Source organism: Microcaecilia unicolor, chromosome 1, assembly GCF_901765095.1.
Source record: "Microcaecilia unicolor chromosome 1, aMicUni1.1, whole genome shotgun sequence".
Taxonomy (NCBI): Eukaryota; Metazoa; Chordata; class Amphibia; order Gymnophiona; family Siphonopidae; genus Microcaecilia; species Microcaecilia unicolor.
Genome location: NC_044031.1, coordinates 19,119,580 through 19,145,620, shown reverse-complemented (window position 1 = coordinate 19,145,620; position 26,041 = coordinate 19,119,580). Strand labels below are relative to the sequence as shown.

The window sequence follows — 26,041 nt, the reverse complement described above, 5'->3', positions numbered from 1 at the left end:
AGGTTGCCCATCTGACGAAGAAGGGCAACCTTCGAAAGCTAATCAAGAACTGTATTATGTGCAATAAAAAAAGGTATCATCTTATTTTCTTTCCACCATTGATTTGCAGCTTAACGGGAAACTTCCACCTCCAAATCTTAGTTGTTGCTCTTTTATTCCATCCCCCCAGCACTGCAGGAGACAAGTCAGCTTCTCAGGGCGCCCCAAATTCAGTGCTAATCCTGCAAAAGCAGAGACTAAAATGCCTGCAGGGGCTTCTGCTCAGGTAAGAGAGACCGTAACAAAATATTTATTTATTTATTGCATTTGTATCCCACATTTTCCCACCTATTTGCAGGCTCAATGTGGTTTACACAGTTTGGTTATGACATAATCATTCCAGGATATCAGATACAATTAGTAATGTTCACAGATTGGGCAGGCAGGATGGACCGTTCAGGTCTAAAGTGCTGCCAACAATAAAGAACGACAAGGTAGATGCAGCAGCTCATAGGTTTGCTTGCTTTTGTCCAATTGTTATTTCATGATATTTATATCCTACATATGAGAAGCTTTCAAATAAATTAAAAAGCTGTCCAATAAGTAAAAACAACTTTTGTTCTCCATCTTTTAAGGCACTGCCTATCCAATTGAAACAGCTTTAGACTTGTTACAGATAAACCAACCAACAATTAAAAAAAAAAGGGCAATGTGAATGCAGCAGCTCATAGATCTGCTTGCTTTGTTTTGAGTAAACGGGGATGACGGCTACGCTGGGAAGGAGAAAGTCAGATTGTCCTAATTGGCTTCATTGCTTACAATGGACTAGATAGGTTCACTTCCACTTCTGTTTATTAAACCTCCTTGCTTAGTTCTGTCCCCTCCCCTTCCTTATCAGAAGGCAGACCCTTGTACTTCTAGTCCAGCCCCTGGCACCATCTGACCAATCAGCACTAAGAGGGGTAGGGCCAAGAAGACAAGACTGCGTTGAACACTGAGGCGCCGCCCCTTCCATTCTGATGTCATCAGTCTGTGCAAAGGAAGAGGTCGAGCGCAGTCTTTCCTTGTTTTACCCTTAATTTACAGATTACAACTTCCATCAGCAAATCTCAGCTTCTGCCCTTTTGTCCCTTCTCCCATTCAGCTTCTCTCCCCAGAGGGGAAAATGCCTGCAGGAACTTCTGCTCAGGTAGGGGGATTGTCCCCAACTTCTTATTTTGGTGCAAACACTGCTGGGCAGACTTGGGGCTATGGAATGGGACTGAGGGGATGGAGGGAAATCAGGGGTCCTACAAAGGGAGATGACATTTTGTGGCTCAGGTTCTGGGTAACTGGTTTCTAGTTACCGTAATCACTTTGTAACAGTGTCTGCAAATTTTATACATACGCAGAAATCTCTCCCTCTGCTGTGCTGAGTTATGTGATTTGTAGAAGGTATATACATTTATGGAAAATAAACATATTGTCCCCACACAGGGTCAGCAACATAGTAAATGATGGCAGATAAAGACCTGAACGGTCCATCCAGTCTGCACTGTAGAAGTCTGAGCCAGGGTATTCTCCAAATACCAGCATCGCCACCCAATCTCCGCTAAGATTCTGTAGATCTATTCCTTCTAAACAGGGTTCCTTTGTTTTTAATCGCATGTTTGAATTCCATTACCGTTTTCATCTCCATCACCTCTTGCGGGAGGGCATTCCACGTACCTACCACCCTTTCCGTGAAAAAAATACTTCCTGGCATTACTCCGGAGTCTGCCCCCCTTCAATCTCAATTCATTTACTCTAGTTCTACCACCTACCCGTCTCCGGAAAAGGTTCGTTTTCGGATTTATACCTTTCAAATATTTGAATGTCTGTATCATGTCACCCGTTTCTTTTTTCCTCCAAGGTATACTACTACTACTATTTAGCATTTCTATAGCGCTACAAGGCATACGCAGCGCTGCACAAACATAGAAGAAAGACAGTCCCTGCTCAAAGAGCTTACAATCTAATAGGTATACATGTTCAGATCGGCAAGTCTCTTGTACGGTTTGCAATGCAAATCCCATACCATTTTTGTAGCTTTTCTTTTATTTATTTATTTTATGTATTGCATTTGTATCCCACATTATCCCACCTCTTTGCAGGCTCAGTGTGGCTTACAATACATCATGGATAGTGGAAATGAGGTTAGGCATTTGGAGTTACAGCAGGGTTTGTGTTGGATGGTAATGGAAAGCATAAAAGTAAGAGACAGGAGGCATTGATTTACGTTCATGGTATAGGTGAGAGTTTTACATGACTTGGTCTTTGTGATAAGTCTTGTCGAAGAGATGGGTCTTTAGTAGTTTCTGGAAGTTGGTTAGTTCGTGGACCGCTTTCAGGTTACGTGGTAATGCATTCCAGAGCTGTGCTCTCTTTGCACCGCTTCCAGTCTTTTTACATCTTTAGCAAGATACGGCCTCCAAAACTGAACACAATACTCAAAAAGTGGGGTCTCACCAACGACTTGTAAAGGGGGCATCAACACCTCCTTTCTTCTGCTGGTTATACCCCTCTCTATGCAGCCTTGCAACCTTTTAGCCACGGCCGTCGCTTTGTCACATTGTTTCTTCACCTTCAGATCCTCGGATACCAACACTCCAAGGTCCCTCTCCTGAGTTGAGCTTACTAATCTCTCCCCTCCTATTCAGTATCTCTCTTTTGGGTTGCTGCACCCCAAGTACATCGCTCTACACTTCTTGGCATTAAATTTTAACTATAAGTAATTTCCCCTAAGGTGTAATAGATTAAATTTTAACCGCCAGACCCTCGACCGTTCTAACTTTTGGAGATCCCTTCTCATTGTTTCTACTCCCTCCAGGGTATCCACTCTATTAGCAATCTTCGTGTCATCCACAAAAAGGCAAACCTTTCCTTCCAACCCTTCAGCAATATCTCTCACAAATATATTAAACAAAATGGGCCCCAGCACCGACCCCTGAGGAACCCCACTGCTCCCCTTCCTTTCCTCCGAGCGGATTCCATTTACTACCATCCTCTGCCACCTGTTGGTCAACCAGTTTTCTATCCAGTTCACCACTTTCGGTCCTAAGTTCAGCCCTTTCAGCTTATTCACAAGTCTTCTATGGGGGACCGTATCAAAGGCTTTGCTGAAATCCAAGTAGATTACATCTATTACATGGCCTTCATCCATTTCTTTTGTCACCCAGTCAAAGAAGTCAATGAGATTCATTTGGCAGGATTTTCCTTTGGTAAAGCCATGTTGCCTCGGGTCCTGAAACCCATTGGCTTCTAGAAAGTTAACTATCTTTTTTTTCAGCAGCGACTCCATTATTTTTCCTACCACCAATGTGAGGCTTACTGGTCTGTAGTGTCCCACTTCTTCCCTTCTCCACTTTTGTGAAGAGGGACCACATCCGCTTGTCTCCAATCTTGCGGAACCTCTCCCGTCTCTAAAGATCTATTAAAGAAATCTTTAAGAGGTCCCGCCAGGACCTCCCTGAGCTCCCTCAATATCCTGGGATGTAACCCATCCGGCCCCATAGCTTTGTCCACAGTCAGATTCTCAAGCTGTTTATTTTTATTTATTTGTTACATTTGTATCCCACATTTTCCCACCTATTTGCAGGCCCAATGTGGGTTACATATTACCATAAAGGCAATCGCCAATTCCAGTATGAACAAATACAAAGTGATGTTGTGGTAGAATAAAGATCGTGTGTAACAGACACATTAGGGAATCGTAGGGAGGAAGAGTTAAGTTATGTCCAGTACGAGCTTTAGTTTTGTTGTGTTGCAGGGTTCGGGCATTTAAGTTGGATCGGTGGTTTATGCCTTTTTGAACAGGTTAGTTTTTAGTGATTTCCGGAAGTTTAGGTGGTCATACATTGTTTTCACGGCGTTTGGTAATGCATTCCATGGTTGTGTGCTTATATAGGAGAAGTTGGATGCATAAGTTGATTTGTATTTGAGTCCTTTGCAGTTTGGGTAGTGGAGATTTAGGTATGTTCGTGTTGATCCTGTTGTGTTTCTGGTTGGTAGGTCTATGAGGTCTGTCATGTATCCCGGGGCTTCGCCGTAGATAATTTTATGAACCAGGGTGCAGAGTTTGAATGCAATATGTTCTTTGATTGGGAGTCAGTGCATTTGTCTCCTAGGGGTTTGGCACTTTCGAATCGCGTTTTTCTAAATATAAGCCTGGCTGTCGTGTTTTGAGCAGTTTGAAGTTTCTTTATAATTTGTTCTTTGCATCCCGCATAGAAGTCTGCATGGCTTAGTACCATTGATTGTGTCAAGTTGCGAAATATTTCCCTCGGGAAGAAAGGTTTCACTTGTTTGAGTTTCCACATTGAGTGGTTAGGAAACCCTTGATCCAACTAAGTACACTTCCACCAATCCCGAAGTGCTCTAGGAGTCTTAGTAGTATTTTATGGTTTACCATGTCGAACGCACTAGACATGTCTAATTGGAGGAGAAGTATGCTTTTACCTGTTGCTATTTCTTGTTTGAATTTAGCTAGGAGAGTAATTAATACTGTTTCGGTGCTGTGGATGGGGTGAAATCCTGATTGTGTTTCATGTAGTATTGAGAATTTGTTTATGTAGTCAGTAAGTTGTTTGGTTACCATGCTTTCCATCAGTTTGACTACCAGTGGGATAGATGCTACTGGGCGGTAGTTGGTGATTTCGTTTGTTTTTTTCTTGGTATCTTTTGGTATTGGGGTGAGTAGGATGTTGCCATTTTCCTTAAGGAAGAGACCTTGTTGAAGCATGTAGTTTATGTGGGATGTGAGGTCTTCTATGAAGCGGTGGGGAGTGGATTTTGTTAGGTAGCTGGGGCAGGTATCGAATTTACAGTGAGTATTGGAGAACTTTTTAATCGCTTGGGCGACTGTTTTAGCGGTGAGAAGAGCGAAATTTGACCAGATTCGGTCCGCTGGGTATTCACCGAGGGTTGGATCCAGACCGTCGATGAAGTTTATGATATCGGTGATGTTCTGAGGTAGCGTGTTGCGTAGGTTTACAATTTTTTCGTTTTAGTATTTAGCAAGTTTATAATTTTTTCTTCCATAAATGGCGCAGTATCTACTCCATTCCCAGATATTCCTTTGGCAGCCAACCGCGGTCCTACATCAGGATTTTCCTCCTTGAATAATGAAGAGAAGTAATTGTTTAGCACGTTTGCTTTATCCTCTTCACTCCTTGCTTCGGCTTCTACTTTGGTAGGTGTTACTTGCTCAGTAGTGTGCTTCTCCTCTACTTTGTTCTTCGTTGCTGACTCTGCCTGTACCTGGATTACTCTTGTGTCTGCTGCCTGCCTACTGACCTTGCCTGTACCTGGATTACTGTTGTGTCTGCTGCCTGCCTACTGACCTTGCCTGTACCTGGATTACTGTTGTGTCTGCTGCCTGCCTACTGTCCTTGCCTGTACCTGGATTACTCTCGTGTCTGCTGCCTGCCTACTGACTCTGCCTGTACCGGGATTACTCTTATGACCTGCTGCCTGTCTGGCCGTCACATTCATCACCCCGCTTCTTGCTCTATCTCGTAAGCCCTGCAGGCTGCCCGCACCTAGGGGTTCAACCTCTGGGGAATGGCAGTCAGCGCAGGTGAAACCCGGGGTTGTCCGGCTGCCAAGCAGAACCTGGTCCAAGTACTGGGCTCAGCAGTGCTCTACTTGGTACAAGAACTCACAGGTCTGACAGGTGGTGGTAAATTGGCAGGGAATTGATTAATCCTGGATGCATTTCTAGTTGTATCTAATTCTTTCTTCAGTTTGTTGATCTCGTATTTCAAAGCTGATAATTGGAGACAGATGGGACAAACTCTAAGACTCCAGGTAGTTTGCCTTAGGATTAAAGCAGAACATATATTGCACTGAATAAAGGTCATATTGATGTGATTCAGAAGTGTAAAAAAGGTTAACTGTGATAGATGATAACAAGGAATAAGATTGACCAATTATGGTGTATTGAAGATACTTGTCCCTTCATTGCCCTATATAAAGGGAGTTCACCTAGGGGTGGGTGGGAGGGACTAGGACACAGGTAACCTCAGTTAACAATCAAACCAAGTCTGAAAATGCCCAGTGTAGGTCACAGCTCACAAGGTAAACTTAAGTTCTGTTTTTACCTTTTACCACTGTTTATTTATTTATCTGCTTTTCCCATACCCAGAGGAATGCTCCACGCACTCCCGTAGTTAGGGGAGGAACAAAATGGATGCCACAAGAATATGAGAAAATATTGTGCTTTATTCACTTACCAAGTAGAAAATTAGACAGTTAACAATAACAGAATCTATAAGGCTTTTCTCATGGGAGTGTACACAGGTTGCAGACAGGAGTAGTCTCTATGCACAACTCCGCAGAAGCAGAATATGTATTCACTTATATATGAAAAACTTAACATTGAGTCTATGGGACATATATCAAAATGCTGTCCTCAAATGCTCTCCACAACTAATCAAGATTGCCAAGGTAGTCCAGAGTGATTACAATGTTTTGTTTATATGCTTGCTTCATGGTCCATTTCATCAGCACCCTTTTATCTTATGTTTGCAGGTCCAGCTAACTCTAGAAAGCCCCTTTTCACATTCTGTCTTTATGCCTCTGGCTGGAGCATTTTTGCTTCTAAGTTCCTCTTTCTGCAAAGCTGCTAAGCTCTCTGCAAGGCTGCAGAGCCTGCTTGTCACAGACTGCAATCTCTGGGTCACACAGAGATGATGCTCTTAATATTAGCAGTTAGCTTCAGACTGTCAGGATTTTGGTTCAGAGAAGGCCCAAACAGGTTCATTATTATCACCACACAGCTGTATACAAATTGCCCCTCCTCTCAAGGTATGAGTCACTAGATGCTATGTAACCAAATTGATTGAATTAAGTCTCTAGCACTGAAGATTCAAAACCCAATTCTAATAAACACACCTTTAAGACAGACACCAGAACCAGAGTCACCAAATTCTGTGTAACCAAGTTGATTGGATTAAGTCACTTGGCACAGGTTCAAAACACAATTCTAGAGAGCACCTTTAAGACAATTGCACCATAAAAATATGAAATCACTGGCACAGAAGTTCAATTAAGAAACTACCAGCATAAAATTATGAAATCACAATGCAACAACAATTGTAAGTTATAGGCAATAGGATAGAAAGTTTTAGAGGACAGACCCTCTGCAAGTGAAAGGTGTAAGGGGTTTGAGAGGAGTCCGCTTCAAGGAGGGCAGAGGCAGAAGGAAAGTGTGCTCTTGAGGAAGAGCAAATTTCGTTCACACTTTCCTTGTAAACATGGAATTCGCCCCCTAGTGGCCAAAAGACCAACCAGAATACTAACTAGGAGTAAGAACTACCATCCCCAGAACCCACCTGACCTTAGGTAGGACTCTCAGGAGATAGAGGGGGAGGGACATGACTGGGAGATGGTTTCTGATCAGGGAGATGAGGAGCAGCTGTGAGAACTAGGTGGGGAGGAGGCTATGGAGTGGGATAAAATGGAGGCAGTGGTGGAGATGGGGGAGGAGAGCATGGAGGTTTCAGCTCTTGCACAGACTCCAGATGGCAAGGTGAAAGGTTTCCTGGCGGCAGTGCTACCTGAATTGTTTGGGAAGCAAAGCTGGTGCAGTTTGGGAGGAACCTGTGGAGGAGATTAGTACAGCATACTACAGAAGGACAGAAGGTAGTGTCTGGAAAGATTGAATTGTGATTAAAGCTCCTTAAAAGAGGAGACTGTGTTAATGAAGTGAACTGATTGTGAAAAGTGCAAGTAGCCAGCAAACTACCTGAGGACAGAAGGTAGTGCTGAGGAAAACTGGACTGTGGTTAAAGTTGTTTGAGGCAGGAACTTAAACTATATGATTGGGTTGGAGTAAAATGTAAGAAGCTTCAGGTGTGGAGCTGTCCTGTGATGATGAAGTTGGAACAAGAATAAGACTGTGTGATTTCACCTTTGTAAATAAAAACCTTTTGACTTATAAAAGTATTGGAGCCGCTGCCCGTTTTGTTCAACTACTACCGTAAGGACAGCTGGTGCAGCGGTTTACTGAAAGGAGCTACAGAAATTGAAGGTCTGGAGTAAGACCAAGATTGTAACCCGAGTGTCCTGGAGTGCATAGAATCCTTCAAGCTGGTCGGTGGAAGGGAGACCAGCTGACAAAGGACAGGTTTTTAAAAAAATTTTATTTTTAAATGAGATATAATAGAGTCAACAGTTTTATCAGAAAGATTTTAAGACACAGGTAACTCAGTTAACAATCAAACCAAGTCTTTATTAGAGATGCATAATCTACATCTTATTGCTACAAGGAGGGAAGACAGGGAGAGAAAATTCTCTCCTTCCAAGTCTCCCTGAAGAATGACAGTCTAGTGCTTACATTTAAACCCCTTAAACACATATGAGGTAATTGATTCATCTATACAGAATTCCATGGAATCAGCATAACATACTTTTTTAGAAGGCTGAATTTAAGCTAAGCAAATATGCTAAAAGTCTAAAGGGCATAGGTCCATGGAAAACCTATTACATAGCATTTCTCAACTACCTTTAATAATAGACTAACATTTATTACCTGTTTTTCAACAGAATATGCTTCACCTTTCTAAAAGAAGATATCTATCACAGATATTGGTCAGTTTCAGACCTTCTTTTAACCTCTCTTATCTGAAGGCCTTTTGTCAATATAGATAAAAAGGTCTACAGTACACTTCTACGTATTGGTCTTTTCCTAGGTCAGCTAAGCCAGCATTTTGTCAGTTGATCACTTAAGACAATTTCTTGCATTTCTGTTAATAACATAAGTTTAACGTTCTCAGTTCTACAGGTTCTAAATTAATATGCATCTAGCTAACTTTTTCCTGCTTCTTTGAGCACCGGCATTGGGAGATCCTGATGGATGCGATGCAAAAGATTCCAAGTGTGTTTCTGCTTTGTATTTCAGAAGTGGTTCACATTTGAGGACATTGCTGTCTCTTTCTCCCAGGAGGAGTGGGAGTATTTAGATGAAGGGCAGAAGGAGCTTTACAGGGAGGTGATGAAGGAGAATTATCAGACTCTGATCTCACTGGGTAAGGAATAACTTTACATTTTTTTTATCAGTGTTTGGGCATCATTATAAAGCCAAAAGGTAAACGGAGAAAGAGCAAAAAAATCACACATAAAATAAAATATAATAATACTCAAAAATAGAATTGTGTAGAAGCACTGTTGCACTGAAAATGATCACATCAGTGATCAAATAGCCAGCAATTGACAGTCTCCCATCACAAATTGGCACCTATTAATTATAGATTAAAAATAGAACCTCCAGTGTATATCTCCTGTTAAACCCATCAAGTATGTTAAAACTATGTAAACAGTGATAATGACTTTCAGCCATTACCCACCTGACTAGTCCATCGGGAGCAGCCATCTTTCCACCCTCTAGATGTTCCCTAGTTCTTTGTAAGAACAGGACTGGTGGGAGGAGCAGACACTCGAACCTGTGTCGCAGCTGGATGACATCAACATGACTCTCACAGATAAGGGCGCCTGTTTTCCTTAGGCATCACACCAAAGGGTCGTGCAGCTCATGCCCCCTTGTGCACCTCCTTCATGCGCAACTTTGCATAATTTTGCATGTGACTTTTTGCTTTTTGAGACGTTTTTATATTTCAACGGTTTTTATTGATGACAATAAACATTGTAAACATAATCCATAAATTCAAACACTTCGTTAACCTAAGAACAGGTCACTGTTGCGTACATACATCGTAACTGCATCATCAATATTTTCTATCATCATTTTCTCCCCCCCCCCCCCCCCCCCCCCCGGGTTAACATCTTCACAATAATCTTCTTACTTCATAGCGTCTAGTCTTTCCCAATATCTATTACAGGACTATACCCATTTACAACCTGGAGTGCTTATCTCCTGAACACCCCATTTGCTAAGGCATTCCAAGTCTATTTAGCACCGCACTTCGTGCTTTGTGGGAGATGTTTTGCAAATACTTACTCCATATATTAATAAACTCCTTTCTTTTTTTTGAGACGTTTTTATTGCAAGGTGAGGTAAGAGTTAAGCGATTATTTTTGTTGAGTTTATTAATTGTAGTATGTTTAAGATGAATTTGATTATGTTATACTGGATTCGATTGAATGGTGTATTCCTGTTTATATCTCTGTTAATAGAGAGTCTTTGAACTGTGCCAATAAAGGATAATTTGATTAATTGTTCATATTCAATGAACAGAGAAATTCCTAGAGGTATTTCGGAGTGAGGTTATAGGATTCAGAGAACCGGAACCCAACGTAGATGTAATTTGGTAAAAATTGCATGTACTAATCAGGAATCTGTTTCTTTATCCGATACCTGATTTTTATATTCATTCACGGTCTGTTGTTAGTAAGACTAGTATTCTCAAGGTCTTATTGGTAGAGAGTCAGTCAGGCTTTGTGTTTACAGTTGAAACCTGAACAGTATTATTATTATTATTATTTGTTACATTTGTACCCCACATTTTCCAACCTATTTGCAGGCTCAATGTGGCTTACATGGTACCGTAGAGGCTGTTGCCAATTCGGTTGATAACAGATACAAAGTATGTGGTGATCAGGTAACAAGGGGTCGAAGGAGGTAAAGATTATGCATTGTCCAGTACGATCATTGGTTAAGATATGTTGCTGGGTGCTGAGATTTTGTGTTGGATAGGCACTTTTGAATAGGTGAGTCTTGAGTGATTTCCTGAAGTTTAAGTGGTCATGAATTGTTCTCACTGTGTTTGGGAGTCCGTTCCATAGATGTGCGCTTATGTAGGAGAAATTGGATGCGTAGGTTGTTTTGTATTTTATTCTTTTACAGTTCGGATAGTGTAGGTTTAGGTATGATCTTGATGATCTGATTCTGTTTCTGGTTGGTAGAACTATTAGGTCTGTCATGTCAGTATCCATGGGTGAACCTAGATTGAAGGTTATTTGTCCCTCAGGCTACAAAATTGCTCATCTCCCTGGATCTAATAAATGGGGTGGCAAGATTGCAGTCATACATAGTTGTTTTTACAATTTAGATTCTTTAGGTTCTCCATCATTGGAAATTATAGCGTGTGAAATTTCAGATGATTCATTAGTGGGCTTTTTATGCTGCTTTTTAGTTTATTGTCCTCCAGCAAAATGGAGTAGTGCTAGAGAGTTTTTATGATTTTATAATGAGGAATATAATAGATTATGAGTGTAGTTTGATAGTTGGTAATAGTAATTTACATTTAGATAATCGCTTAGATTCTAAAACAAATTTATTTAGTTTAGATTTTTTTGGGATCACTGGGGTTTGTGTGGCTGAGGGTTCGCAAATCACATGAAAAGGGCCATCAGTTGGATATCATTGCATTTTCTAATCAAGGATCACATGACCTATCCTTACAGGTCCCTTGTTCAGATTATTATTTGTTTGATTTTGATAATACTTGGAGAGGAAGGTCCAAGCCAAATTGGAAAGTAAAAGCTGCATATTTTTCTAGTGAAGAGTTGACCCGCTTCAGTTCTGGACTCTAAGGTCAATGAAAGTTATCTCCTTGTTCAATTTCGTGTGATGAATTGGTTAAAGACTGGAATTGACAAAATTGCCCCTTTTGACCCAGAAGGTTAGGATGGTCTGATAAATGATTTACTGATGATGTATTGCTTTTAAAAAGAGAAGGTAGAAAGCTGGAAAAGAAATGGTGGACCTCAATTGGATTTTATAAATCACAATTAATCTTGAGTAAAACAGAGCATCATTCCAAATTAATAGGAATGAACACGTGCAGGGGCATAATCGAACGGGGACGTCCCGGCGAAGGGGCGGGGAAACCCGTATTATCGAAACAAGATGGACGTTCATCTTTCGTTTCGATAATACGGTTGTGGGCGCCCAAATCTTAACATTTAGGTCAACCTTAGAGATGGTCAACCTAAATGTTGAGATGGTCGTCCCCGGTTTTTGGCCATATTGGAAACTGAGGACACCCATCTCAAAAACGACCAAATGGTCATGGGAGGAGCCAGCATTCGTAGTGCACTGGTCCCCCTGACATGCCAGGACACCAACCAGGCACCCTAGGGGCCACTGCAGTGGACATCACAAATTGCTCCTAGCTGCATAGCTACCTTACCTTCGGTGCTGAACCCCCCAACCCCCCCCCCCCAAAAAAAAAAAAAAACCTACTCCCCACAACTGTACACCACTGCCTTCAGTATTGCGAGTCTGAGAGATGAGGAGGGGGGGATCCACACAGACCCTGATTACATAGAAGAAGCATTTACAGATTACTATGGCACACTATATGCCAGAGGAGAAGAAATAGCGAATATAGATATGGAGACTTATTTAGAGGATGCGGAGCTCCCTAATTTGGCAAGTAATGACGCCCAGAGGTTGTCACAACCCATTGAGTTGGAAGAAATTACCTGCACTATAAAAGGGCTACCAACAGGAAAAGCTCCGGGCCCCGACGGATTTACCAATAAGTTCTACAAGACATTCGGGAAGCTTTTGGCCCCCTTACTGTTACGGGTGTTCAATTCACTAGAGACCAGCTCGGGTCTCCCGCCAACGTGGAACTTGGCCAACATAACGGTTATTCATAAATCTGGGAAAGACCCCCAGCTCTGCGGATCATAACAGGCCCATTTCTCTCCTGGGGATAGACTATAAAATCTTTACTAAAATTTTAGCAACACGGGTACAGAAATGCTTGCCTTCTCTCATTCACGAGGACCAGGCAGGATTCGTGCATGGGAGACAGACGTTTGACAACATACGACGAGCCCTACACATGATTTACCTTGCACAGGACACACGGTCCCCTCTATGCATCCTGTCACTTGACACCGAAAAGGCGTTTGACAGAGTGAGTTGGGCCTTTCTATTTGGAGTGTTAGTTAAAATGGGATTCTCGGGGCGATTCATTAACTGGCTCCACCTAATGTATAAGGCTTCCACAGCCTCAATACGATTAAACGGCAGGCTTACAGAACCCTTCCTTCTTTATAGAGGGACAAGGCAGGGGTGTGCGTTGTCTCCTTTGCTTTTTGCCATTGTGATGGAGCCACTTGCGATACGACTTCGAGCACATCCTGACATTAGAGGCCCATGGTTGGGAGGCCAACCAGCTTATAATTGAAAGTAATCGCCGGCTATTTCCCGACACAAATTGGGATATGGCCGGCGATTTCGCAAAAGCGGCGAAAAGCGTATAATCGAAAGCTACATTTGTGATAGCTTCGCCGCTTTCCCTTCGCCGCGCCGGCAAAAGTTTAAAGGGGCGTGTTGGCGGCGAAGCGAAGGCGGGACATGGGCAGGCTTGGGCGTGGCTACCAGATGGCCGGCTTTAGCGGATAATGGAAAAATAAATCCCAGCGATAAGCAGTATTTCGCCGGGTTTACTTGGTCCTTTTATTTTCACGACCAAGCCTGAAAAAGGTGCCCCAACTGACCAGATGACCACCGGAGAGAATGGGGGATGACCTCCCCTTACTCCCCCAGTGGTCGCCAACCCCCTCCCACACTAAAATTATTAAAATACAAACCTTTTTTGCCAGCCTGTATGCCAGCCTCAAATGGCATACCCAGCACCCTGACAGCAGTATACAGGTCCCTGGAACAGTTGTTGGCTGCAGTGGACTGCAGAAAGGCAGAGCCAGGCCCATCCCCCCCCCCCCCCCCCCCACCTGTTCCACTTGTGGTGGGTAATGTTGAGCCCTCCCAAACCCCCCAAAACCCACTGTACCCACATGTAGGTGCCCCCCTTCAGCCCTTAGGGCTAGGGTAATGGTGCACACTTGTGAGCAGTGGGTTTTGGAGGGGATTTAGGGGACTCAGCACACAAGGGAAGGGTGCTATGCACCTGGAAGCTAATTTGGTTGTTTATAAAAGATGTATGAAGTGCCCCCTAGGGTGCCCGGTTGGTGTCCTGGCATGTGAGGGGGACCATTGCACTACAAATGCTGACTCCTCCCACGGCCAAATGCCTTGGATTTCGCCGGGTTTGAGATCGCCGGCAGTTTTTTCCATTATCGCGGAAAAACAAGAGTGGCGATCTCAAACCCAGCGAAATCCAAGGCATTTCGCCGGCCCACAGCGTATTATCGAAAAAAAAAGATGGCCGGCCATCTTTTTTGAAAATACGGTTCCGGCCGGCTGTTGCGCCGCCGCCAAAATAGATCGCCGGCGACCTATTTCGCCAGCGACATTCGATTATTCCCCTCCAAGAAACACGAACTCTCCTCTTTGCTGACGACATTCTGTTAATGCTGAGAGATCCTGAGATTTCCTTCCCGCGAGTGCTAGAAATATTATATGCTTATGGGAGAGTTTCGGGTTTCAAAATTAATTTAGACAAATCTGAGGCATTAGATATAAATATCTCTGCCGAACAGAAAGCCCGACTGCAACAAGTAGCCCCATTCTGATGGGCACCGCGTTATATTCGTTATCTCGGGGTAAATATGCCGAGAAATATTGATGAGCTCTTTCGGGTTAACTTCCCTGAGACGCTATGAAAACTCTTCCAAGACCTACAGAGGTGGGATGGCCTGCAATTGTCGTGGGTTGGGAGAATTAGTGCAGTCAAAATGGTGATACTCCCGAGGGTACTCTATCTCTTTATGGCACTACCAATTTCAATCCCTGATAGTTTCCTACGAAACCTCCAGCGAAAGGTGTTTTCCTTCATCTGGAAAAAAAGACCCCCGCGTGTTCGAAGGGAAGTTATGTACCAACCTAAAGAGCGAGGGGGGATGGGGGTCCTGTCTTTTGCCCTATATTTCCAAGCAGCACATTTGAGGGCCATAGCCACATGGTTTACGGAGGTGGGGAATATTGGGACGCAGATAGAACAGGGCTGGATGGGACCCTTTCCGCTTAGGGCCATTCCCTGGCTGGCTAAACAGGAGTTAGAGGAATTAATAAAACGATGCCCACCATTGATACAGTGGCCTTTGCTTACTTGGAGTAAGGTCCGGGAGCGCTTTTTCCCGGGGCGCAGATATTTCCGCCACATGTATCTTAGATTTGCTCCTCATTTTGGGCCAGGCAGGGAGGACACAGCCTATTGCAGTTGGGAGAACATGGGATTATGTACATTAGGACAAATGTGGGAGGAGGGTAGGACGCTGTCTTTTGAAGAGCTTCGTAGAGAGCACGGGCTGTCCCCCCTACAAGCTTTCCAGTATTACCAAGTGCGAGACTTCCTAACCCGACGGGCAAAGGGAGAACTTAGTCTATCAGAAACAAAGGTAGAAAATGGCTTAGTGAAGGGTGGGGGGGGGCAGGGGTAGCATTTCACGACTTTATGCAGCGCTACTTCTATACTCCAACCCAATAGAACATTATCTAAATAAATGGGGTGATGCCCTGGGGGTGACATATACGTTTCCCCAATGGAAATTAGCATTTAGATCCCTGCTCAAAGTTTCAATCTCCAGCGCTATGGTCGAAAATGGCCACAAAATATTATACAGTTGGTATTATACTCCACATCGCATTGTAAAAATGTTTCGCACTGGCTCAGCTAAATGCTGGCGACAGTGCGACACTACAGGTGATATGTTTCACATCTGGTGGACCTGTAGACACGCCCAGGCCTATTGGAGAGAGATACTGAAATTCCTACATGAGGTCACTGGGGTGAGCTACCCAATGAAAATGGACCACGGTTTATTGCATTTCAAACCTAAAGGAGTCCAAAATTCAATACATCAATTTGCTGGCCAAGTGTTTGTGGCCAGCAAGCTGGTCCTGGCAGCAGCTTGGAAGCAGCCTGTGTTACCTGGTCTTCCGAGAGTCCTGCAGAAACTGGATTACATTGGCCTGATGGCTAAACTCACTGCGCTGCGGACCGGCCGATTGATGCAGCACCAAAAAATCTGGAAATCTTATGAACAATGGCAGTCCTCACAGCGCATCCCTGGACAGTAGCGAATAAAACGCAATGCTGGAATAGAAAGAATTACGAGAACACTGAAGCAGGAAGGGAGGGACGGGGGGAGGGAGAGGGGGAGGTTAAAAGAACACGTTCAGACGTGACAGGAGGGAAACTGTCATGGAAATTTTTGGCTAGCGATTTTGCTGTATTAGAAACATTTTCCTTACTGCCCTGTTTGTACATGAAAATAATAAAATAAATGGTTAAAAAAAAAAGAAGTTTTCACGCCATTTATGGAATCTGGGGGTAAATGATTTTGGGAAACCTAATGCAGTTTTCTTAACCCCAGGAACAGGCTCTCCGACTGTCATCCCTGACATTATATCCCACATTGAACGAGGGGAAGAGCCGTACGTCAGGGAAGAGCCAGGATCAGAGGAAAGAGAAGCTGGGACAAGCAGATGCTCAGGTGAGTGCAGTAAGAAGATGGACTGGGGTGAAACTGCTGAGATGAATTGTGGCTTGTCTTTATCGAGCAGGCACAAGTTACTCAGGTCCTTAGATGGGGGCAACGATCCATTTTATGTGAAAATATCTTTATTAAGTCACACAGAGTGAACATTACCATGAGTCACTAATAGTTTTCTGTTCAACATGATAATGAACATGACATTTCATGCTGCCCCTTCCCAACTTTCTCTGCATCAAACATCCTCACCTTCCAATCTGTATTGAATATCATATTTATTAAATGTGTCAATAATCTTACAAAAATTTCAGGAATACCAGGTAAGGCAAGCTCCATTTCTGGCCGTCTTCAAATCTAAGTTAAAAGCCCACCTTTTTGATGCTGCTTTTAACTCCTAACCCTTATTCACTTGTTCAGAACCCTTATTTTATCATCCTCACTTTAATATTCCCTTATCTCTTGTTTGTCCTAATTAGATTGTAAGCTCTGTTGAGCAGGGACTGTCTCTTCATGTTCAAGTGTACAGCGCTGCGTACGTCTAGTAGCGCTATAGAAATGATAAGTAGCAGTATGTATTTCAACTAACACTTTCTGTTATTTTTCATAAATCCCCCCCCCCTTTCCACTTGAAATCAATACAGCTGGTTTTGTTCCATCCATCAAAGGTCTTTATGTAAAAAGAAACAGTCCCTGGAATCATGTTCTCAAATAAGAGTCCCACCAACAGCTCCAGCCGTTAAAGTATTTATCAATATACTTCTCGTTCAAGAAGTTAGGGAATTCAAAAATGGAATCCAAATTTTCATGAAACCAGCTATTTTCTTCTCTCCCTTCCTCTGAACTGCCAACGTTCCATACGTCGCAACGTATGGATTTAGTTCTCCGATAACATCACTGTTTGGATTGTATCCATTATATCAAGATATATTTCTTTGCAACTTTTTTGCACAAATAAGAATCATTCATCAGTTTCCAATTCAAGATCTTCATCCATATTCAAACTACATAACTCTCTTTTGATTTTAGAAGTACAATGTTACAACTGTACAAGAAAGGTATCCAACAAAAGAAAAATAACAGCTCTCCAACAAACTAATTCTTTGTAGAAGGGGGTCTGTCATTTCCTTCAGGTTTTCTAAGTATAAAATTTGCATTTAATTAACTTGCTGAATTCCACAGTATTATACTTGAAATAGAATCCGTGCGCTCAGACATCCATATGTGGCTCAACCACAAGCTTTTCTTCAGCCCCTGAGTGTGCAAAATCCATAGCGGGCAATTGCAGTGGGGTGAGGACCTGGGAGAGGATTGGGTAGTTTAGGGGCGTACCTAGTCCCTTATGTGGACAGTTTATAGAATACTATAGCAGTTAGACAGGAGCATTAAACCAGCCATTGAGAACCCCCCCCCCCCCCCAGGTACCAAAAAACCCTCCGGCAATGTTAGATCTCTACAGAACAGACAATTGTTACTCATTGGCGACTACGTTACTAGAGACATTAACTTAGAAACTCAGTTAAATGGACAAAAAAAGGTTAAATGCCTCCCAGGATTCTCAACTAGCAAGAATACAGATCAAATTATTGGTGAAATCAGAGAATAAAGTAAGTATTTTAAATGGATGTTCTTATCCATCTGCAGAGAGATTTTAAAATGTTGAGAGGGAGACTTAAACTCACTGTCAACACTACAGCATTTTCAGAAGTTCTACCTGTTCAGGATAAGGGAGAACAGAGGCTGTATCCCACAACCTGCCTCAATACCTTTAATATGATGCCAGCAGAGTAAACAGCTACACAGCTTCTGGTTACAGGTAGAAGATACCCATAGCATTCTCTTACCTCCCTTGCACAGGGAGGGGGCATGAAGGGTCTGGACTGCAGAGACTTGTGGCTAAATCCCCACAGTGACCAGAGATGGAATAACATAATGACAAGAAACAAAGTACAAGTGCAGAGTTAGTTATACTCAGGGCCTAATTTTAGGCAGAAAGGAAGTGGAACTAGGGGCGGAGCCAGGGCCAGAAGTCAACTTACTCCTACACACAAAATATATCAGATAAAAAGGAAGCTAGTATGTACATAATATTTGTTAAATTAAATATCTGAATTTTCAAATTATATTTAGAAATATTACCCACAGAAGTACAAATTTTGCAACATTATCAACAAAATCTTGGACTACTCTGTGTTTTTTTCAACATTTGCACATTTGATACCATAGTGTTGTTCTCTGAAAATCTGGCAGCTGGATGGCATGAAGGAGTAGCTGGGTGGGAGCAGAGGAGAGCAGAAATTTCCAAAGACTTTTGGTCTGATACAGTATAGCAGTTCTTATGAGTTTAATGTAAACATGCTCTGTAGCCACAAAAATCCAACCTACCCCAACAACAGGTAGGGCATTTCTTCTCGGAAGTCACCATACAAAAATATTTTCTGATTCTCATGTCATCTGAGCAACAGCAACATAAATCTCTCCACCACCAATTACATTGTGAAATACAAAACCTAAATAAATTCCAACTCAACATACACGTCGCAAACCTGACATAAAACAGTAACATTAATTCCTTAGATTCAAACAGCAAGAACCTTACTTTTGAATAGGAAACATTACAAATGTTACACTGGGCCTTAGAACACCAATACACCTACTACTGGTCAAGCAGAACAAGTGGGATTTCTATAGATCTCTCCACAAACTACATGTAGACAGCATATCACACCTCAGTCACAGGCAAACACAGCAAGCTCCTTCATTATGTCAAGGGAAGGGTTAATTGTATTGTGCCTGGCAAACTCAGAACTCAACCCTGGAAAAATAAAAACAATTTAATTTACTCTTGTATTGAGCAGAATACAAAGATATCAGTGATGCATATTTCCCCAAACTATCAGTATGATATTGTAAAACCAAAATTCCCATCTACTAGACTGCAAAAAACTGTGAACCAGAAAAAATTGTGTGCTAGGCCAAGTTAAAATACTATTGATGTAACAATAAATAATTCTTTTAGAGGACCCTCAAGACACCTTTGTAGTTCACATATCCCAAAACTAACATATTCCAGTTCATAAATTCAGAAAGAAACACTTTTTTCCCACCTGAGCATTTTATTTTTCCAGTCAAGTTGGTCCCAGTGAGTTTCTCTTCTGCTTTCCTGTCTTCTTCCAACTTTCTCCAGTGGTTGTCTTTGTCCTTTCTTCTCTCTCCTTCTGTCTTCTTCTATTCCCTCACATCCATCTTTCCCTTTTAGCTCTTTGCTCCCTTTCTTTCTGCCTTTCTATCAACTCAAATTTTACTCTCTCTATTTTCTTTTCACATACCTCTCATCTTTTCATTACTACTACTACTACTATTTAGCATTTCTATAGCGCTACAAGGCATACGCAGCGCTGCACAAACATAGAAGAAAGACAGTCCCTGCTCAAAGAGCTTACAATCTAATAGACAAAAAATAAATAAAGTAAGCAAGTCAAATCAATTAATGTGAACGGGAAGGAAGAGAGGAGGGTAGGTGGAGGCGAGTGGTTACAAGTGGTTACGAGTCAAAAGCAATGTTAAAGAGGTGGGCTTTCAGTCTAGATTTAAAGGTGGCCAAGGATGGGGCAAGACGTAGGGGCTCAGGAAGTTTATTCCAGGCGTAGGGTGCAGCGAGAAAGAAGGCGCGAAGTCTGGAGTTGGCAGTAGTGGAGAAGGGAACAGATAAGAAGGATTTATCCATGGAGCGGAGTGCACGGGAAGGGGTGTAGGGAAGGACGAGTATGGAGAGATACTGGGGAGCAGCAGAGTGAATACATTTATAGGTTAGTAGAAGAAGTTTGAACAGGATGCGAAAACGGATAGGGAGCCAGTGAAGGGTCTTGAGGAGAGGGGTAGTATGAGTAAAGTGACCCTGGCGGAAGATGAGACGGGCAGCAGAGTTTTGAACCGACTGGAGAGGGGAGAGGTGACTAAGTGGGAGGCCAGCAAGAAGCAGATTGCAGTAGTCTAAACGAGAGGTGACAAGGGTGTGGATGAGGGTTTTGGTAGAGTGCTTGGAAAGAAAGGGGCGGATTTTACGGATGTTGTAAAGAAAGAAACGACAGGTCTTGGTGGTCTGCTGGATATGAGCAGAGAAGCAGTTTCTGATCTCACTCCTGCCCCAGTCTTCTATTCCCTTCTGTCACCTCCCCATTACCACATTATTACCCTCACCACCCTCCTCTCGCTCTTCTCCTTGACAAACACCTCCCACATGGTTTCACCATGTTCAGCTTTTCCCTTTACTCCACCTTTGACGCTTTAGTATCTCATCTTTTTCCTTCTCTCTAACCCCACCTTTAGAACCCATCTTTACTCTGTCCACAACTGTTGTAACCAAACATCTTCCCTATCCCACCCCCCCAACCCATCATTTCCAGCCTGTCTTCTCCCTGTGCCCTCTTTATTCCCTACCCCAATAGTTCAGCTTCTCCCCTTTCTGGCCTACAATGTAACTTCTTCTTTTCTCCCTCTTCTTCCCCTCATAGTCGGCATCTTCTCCCTCTCTCTGTCTCCACTCAGTCTTCTTTTCCTGTCCCCCAATTGTCAGTATCTCCCCTCTGTTTCCCTCTTCATATCTAGAATCCCACTCTCTTCCGTCTTCTTCTCCCCATTATGTCTTCTCCTCCCTATCCAGCTTTTCTTCTTCTCTCACCCACCCACCAATGATCCAGGTTTTCTTTTTCTTCTCCCCCCCCCCCCCCCCCACAGTCCAGCTTCTCTCCCCTTTGCCCCTTCTGCAATTCACAATTGCATCCCTCCCTCCTACCCGTCAGCTGTCTTCTGTTTTAGAGGTTGGCGGCAGCGAGCAGTGATTCACAACACGCATCAGAGCCTTCTGTTTGACACTTATCGCATCTGCAGAAACAGGAAGTTGCATCATACAAAAGGCTCTGATGTCAGCACGAACAGCTCATTGTGAATTGTTGCTGACAACCTCTAAAACAGAAGACTACTTTGAAAAAGTATACAGGTGGCTGGGGGGCGGGTAAGAGGGATAGAGGGATGCCATCACTACTACTACTATTTACTACTACTATTTAGCATTTCTATAGCGCTACAAGGCATACGCAGCGCTGCACAAACATAGAAGAAAGACAGTCCCTGCTCAAAGAGCTTACAATCTAATTAGAGAAGCTGGACTGTAGGGGGGAGTCAGAGATTGTGACATCACTTCCTGAGGCCAAAGAAGTACTAGAACACCGTTCTTCTCCATTCTGGCACAAATTAAGCCCTGGTTATATTCTTGCTCTGCCTGCCCCAATCGGGGACAGGATCTGGGCGGTGTGACCAATCAGCTTCTGTACACGTACACAGAAAAGGAATGCTTCTCACTCCCAGTTCCTAACTGAAAAGGAAGGTGAAGGCCCCTTAGTAAAACTGTTTTAGAAATCTGTGCTAGAGGGATTGAATTCTACAACTGTGTAAATAAGGGCATATCAGATAAGAAAAAAAGACAAAATATGTGAGACCAAAGGTAAAAGGATTAAATGAAGACTTTGGATACCTAGGTTTTCCAGATGTCTTGAAGGATCCTTAATTTCCAGTATGAAGCAGGTTAGTTTAATTCTGCATCACTTCACATCTTGGAAATTGGGGTGACAGCTATGTCCATATTGTGCACCTAATAAGCAGACATCTCCCAAGTAGAATAATAAGGCCTAGGACAATATTTCTGTCAGGATGTCGATAGGCCGTTGCCTAGGAGCCCAGAAAAAGATCACCTAAAGTGAGTCTAGCTTCATTGATTATCACATTCTCCAAGGACAAGCAGGCTGCTTGTTCTCACTGATGGGTGACGTCCACGGCATCCCCCTCCAATCGGAATCTTCACTAGCAAAGGCCTTTGCTAGCCCTCGCGCGCCGATGCGCACTGCGCATGCGCGGCCGTCTTCCCGCCTGAACCGGCTCGTGTTCGTCAGTCTTCTTTTGTCCGCGCTCGGGACGGTCGTGTTTTGCGCCGTTTCATGCCCCTCAAGTTGACCTCGCGCGTCTTCACGATTTTCGCTAACAAAAAAAAAAAAAAAAGAGACCTTTTCGGTCTTTACCCCTTTCCCGTGTTTCCAGCTTTTCCCCGCGTAAGTTTCCTTTTGCTTTCGGGACCGGCCTATTTGGCCTCGGTACGGGTTTTCTCTCCCTTCTTTTTGGTGCCTTTCATCATCATCGTGCATTTTGATTTCGCCGGCGTGATTTTTCCGCCCATGTCATCGAAGTCTTCCAGCGGCTTCAAAAACTGCACCCAGTACGCCCGGGTAATCTCGCTCACTGATAGGCACGCTTCGTGTCTTCAGTGTCTGGGGGCGGGGCACCGCCCGCAGGCCTGCAGTCTTTGTGCTGTTTTGAAAAAGACGACTCAGGTAGCGAGATTGGCCCAGTGGAACGCGTTGTTCTCGGGCTCTTCGACGACAACAGCACGGGACTGGTCGAGTGCATTGACGTCGACAGCATCGAAGTCTTCGACCTCAGCATCGACTGCATCGAGGCTTCTACCTCCTGCATCGTCGGTACCGAGACATCGAAAGGCTGCCTCGGCGTCGGTGGTACCGGGACCTCCACTATTGCTGATGTCGTCGGATGGTGGTGCTTCATCTGGAGTGCAGGTGAGGGCTGTCCATTCCCCTGCTGGTGGCGGTGAGCCTTCGGGTGGGTCTCCTCCCGCCCTGAGGGCTCCTGCGGTACAGCCCCCCCCCCCCCCCCCCGATACCGTCCTTCTTCGGCCTCGGCCCCGAGGAAGCGATGGTTGGTTTCTACGTCCTCCTCGTCGGTACCGGGAAGCTCCGGTGACATGCTTCGCTTGAAAAAGTCGAAGAAACATCGACACCGGTCCCCTTCCCGTCTCTGTACCGAGAGCTCTGGGTCGCCGAGGGAGTCGGCACCCAGTAGGCATCGGCACCGGGAGGACCGCTCACCCTCTATTCAAGAGGTGTCGATGCGCTCCCCCTTGGACAGCCCAGAACCGCCTCCACGCCCGGAACAGACTCTGACCTCGACGCCTGCATCGGCATCTCAGTCTTTCTCCACAGCCGCTCTGCACGAGAGTCTCCGGGCCGTTCTTCCAGAGATTCTGGGAGAGCTGTTGCGCCCTTCTCCTCCGATGCCGGTGGTGCTTGCGCCACAGGTACCATCGAGTGAGGCGACGGCTGGCCCCTTGCCCGAGGTGAGGTCTCCAGTAACGGTACCGGCTACTGCCGCCTCCCAGGCAGACTCCCCGACGACGTCGGCGGAGGGAGCTTCACCGATGCTGGCGAGGGAGTCCACCTCTCGACGCTCCTACCGTGGCCGTGTTCCCACGGAGTCGAGTCGGGCATGGCTTCAGATGCAGGTCCGTGAACTTGTGTCTGATACCGATGGTGAGGCCTCGTGGGAGGAGGAGAAGGACATCAGATATTTCTCTGACAAGGAGTCTGATGGCCTTCCTTCTGATCCTACTCCCTCCCCTGAAAGGTAGCTTTCTCCTCCCGAGAGTCTGTCTTTCGCGGCTTTTGTCCAGGAGATGTCTACGGCCATCCCCTTCCCGGTGGTCGTGGAGGATGAGCCCAGGGCTGAGATGTTTGAGCTCTTGGACTATCCTTCTCCACCTAAGGAAGCGTCCACAGTACCCATGCATCATGTCCTAAAAAAGACATTGCTGGCGAACTGGACCAAGCCATTAACTAATCCCCACATTCCCAAGAAGATCGAATCCCAGTATCGGATCCATGGGGACCCAGAGCTGATGCGCACTCAGTTGCCTCACGACTCTGGTGTGGTGGATCTGGCCCTAAAGAAGGCCAAGAGTTCTAGAGAGCATGCTTCGGCGCCCCCGGGCAGAGACTCCAGAACCTTAGACTCCTTTGGGAGGAAGGCCTATCATTCCTCTATGCTCGTGGCCAAGATTCAGTCCTACCAGCTCTACACGAGCATCCATATGCGGAACAATGTGCGGCAGTTGGCGGGCTTGGTGGACAAGCTCCCTTCTGAGCAAGCCAAGCCGTTTCAGGAGGTAGTCAGGCATCTGAAGGCGTGCAGAAAATTCCTGGCCAGAGGGGTATATGATACCTTTGATGTTGCGTCCAGGGCCACTGCTCAAGGTGTGGTGATGCGCAGACTCTCATGGCTGCGTGCCTCCGACCTGGAGAATAGGATCCAGCAGCGGATTGAGGACTCCCCTTGCCGAGCGGACAACATTTTTGGAGAAAAGGTCGAACAGGTGGTAGAACAGCTCCACCAGCGGGATACCGCTTTCGACAAATTCTCCCGCCGGCAGCCTTCAGCATCTACCTCTTCAGGTAGACGTTTTTATGAGGGACGGAGGACTGTTCCCTACTCTTCTGGTAAGCGTAGGTACAATCCTCCCTTTCCCCAGGCTAAGCCCCAGCGCGCTCGCTCTTGTCAGCAGCGTGCGCCTCAGCAAGGCCCCACGGCTCCCCAGCAAAAGCAAGGGGCGAGCTTTTGACTGGCTTCAGCAGAGCATAGCCGACATCAACATGCCTGTGCCGGGCGATCTGCCGGTCGGGGGGAGGTTGAAAGTTTTTCACCAAAGGTGGCCTCTTATAACCTCCGACCGTTGGGTTCTTCAAATAGTCCGGCAAGGATACACTCTCAATTTGGCCTCAAAGCCTCCAAATTGCCCACCGGGAGCTCAGTCCTACAGCTTCCAGCACAAGCAGGTACTTGCAGAGGAACTCAGCGCCAATGCGGTCGAGCCCGTACCATCCGGGCAAGAAGGACTGGGATTCTATTCCAGGTACTTCCTTGTGGAAAAGAAAACAGGGGGGATGCGTCCCATCCTAGACCTAAGGGCCCTGAACAAATATCTGGTCAAGGAAAAGTTCAGGATGCTTTCCCTGGGCACCCTTCTTCCCAGGATTCAGGAAAACGATTGGCTGTGCTCTCTGGACTTGAAGGACGCCTACACGCACATCCCAATATTGCCAGCTCACAGGCAGTATCTGCGATTTCGTCTGGGCACACGTCACTTCCAGTACTGTGTGCTACCCTTTGGGCTCGCCTCTGCGCCCAGAGTGTTCACGAAGTGCCTGGCTGTAGTATCAGCAGCGCTTCGCAGGCTGGGAGTGCACGTGTTCCCTTATCTCGACGATTGGCTGGTGAAGAACAATTCCGAGGCAGGATCTCTACAGTCCATGCAGATGACTATTCGACTCCTGGAGCTACTGGGGTTTGTGATAAATTATCCAAAGTCCCATCTTCTCCCAGTACAGAAACTCGAATTCATAGGAGCTCTGCTGGATTCTCGGACGGCTCGTGCCTATCTTCCGGAGACAAGGGCCAACTATCTGCTGTCCCTCGTCTCCAGGGTACGAGCGTCCCAGTAGATCACAGCTTGGCAGATGTTGAGATTGCTTGGCCACATGGCCTCCACAGCTCATGTGACTCCCATGGCTCGTCTTCACATGCGATCTGCTCAATAGACCCTAGCTTCCCAGTGGTTTCAGGCTGCTGGAGATCTAGAGGACGTGATCCACCTGTCCACGAGTTTTCTCAAATCCCTGTACTGGTGGACGATTTGGTCCAATTTGACTCTGGGACGCCCTTTCCAAATTCCTCAGCCACAAAGGGTGCTGACTATGGATGCGTCTCTCCTGGGGTGGGGTGCTCATGTCGATGGGCTTCACACCCAGGGAAGCTGGTCCCCCCAGGAACGCGATCTGCAGATCAATCTCCTGGAGTTACGAGCGGTCTGGAACGCTCTGAAGGCTTTCAGAGA

The 26,041-nt window shown here is 45.0% G+C and overlaps 1 protein-coding gene across 1 annotated transcript in view; it reads left to right on the top strand.

The window, feature by feature from the left end:
• Nucleotides 1-1,024: 1,024 nt before the first annotated feature.
• LOC115459803 (zinc finger protein 271-like) overlaps nt 1,025-26,041 on the top strand; it is a 258,826-nt gene continuing 233,809 nt past the window's right edge. Inside the window, exons 1-3 of the mRNA XM_030189625.1 lie at nt 1,025-1,168; nt 8,900-9,026; nt 16,192-16,311. Of these exons, the coding sequence (XP_030045485.1) occupies nt 1,145-1,168; nt 8,900-9,026; nt 16,192-16,311 (271 nt within the window). The 5' untranslated portion in view covers nt 1,025-1,144. The remainder of the gene's footprint in view (nt 1,169-8,899; nt 9,027-16,191; nt 16,312-26,041) is intronic.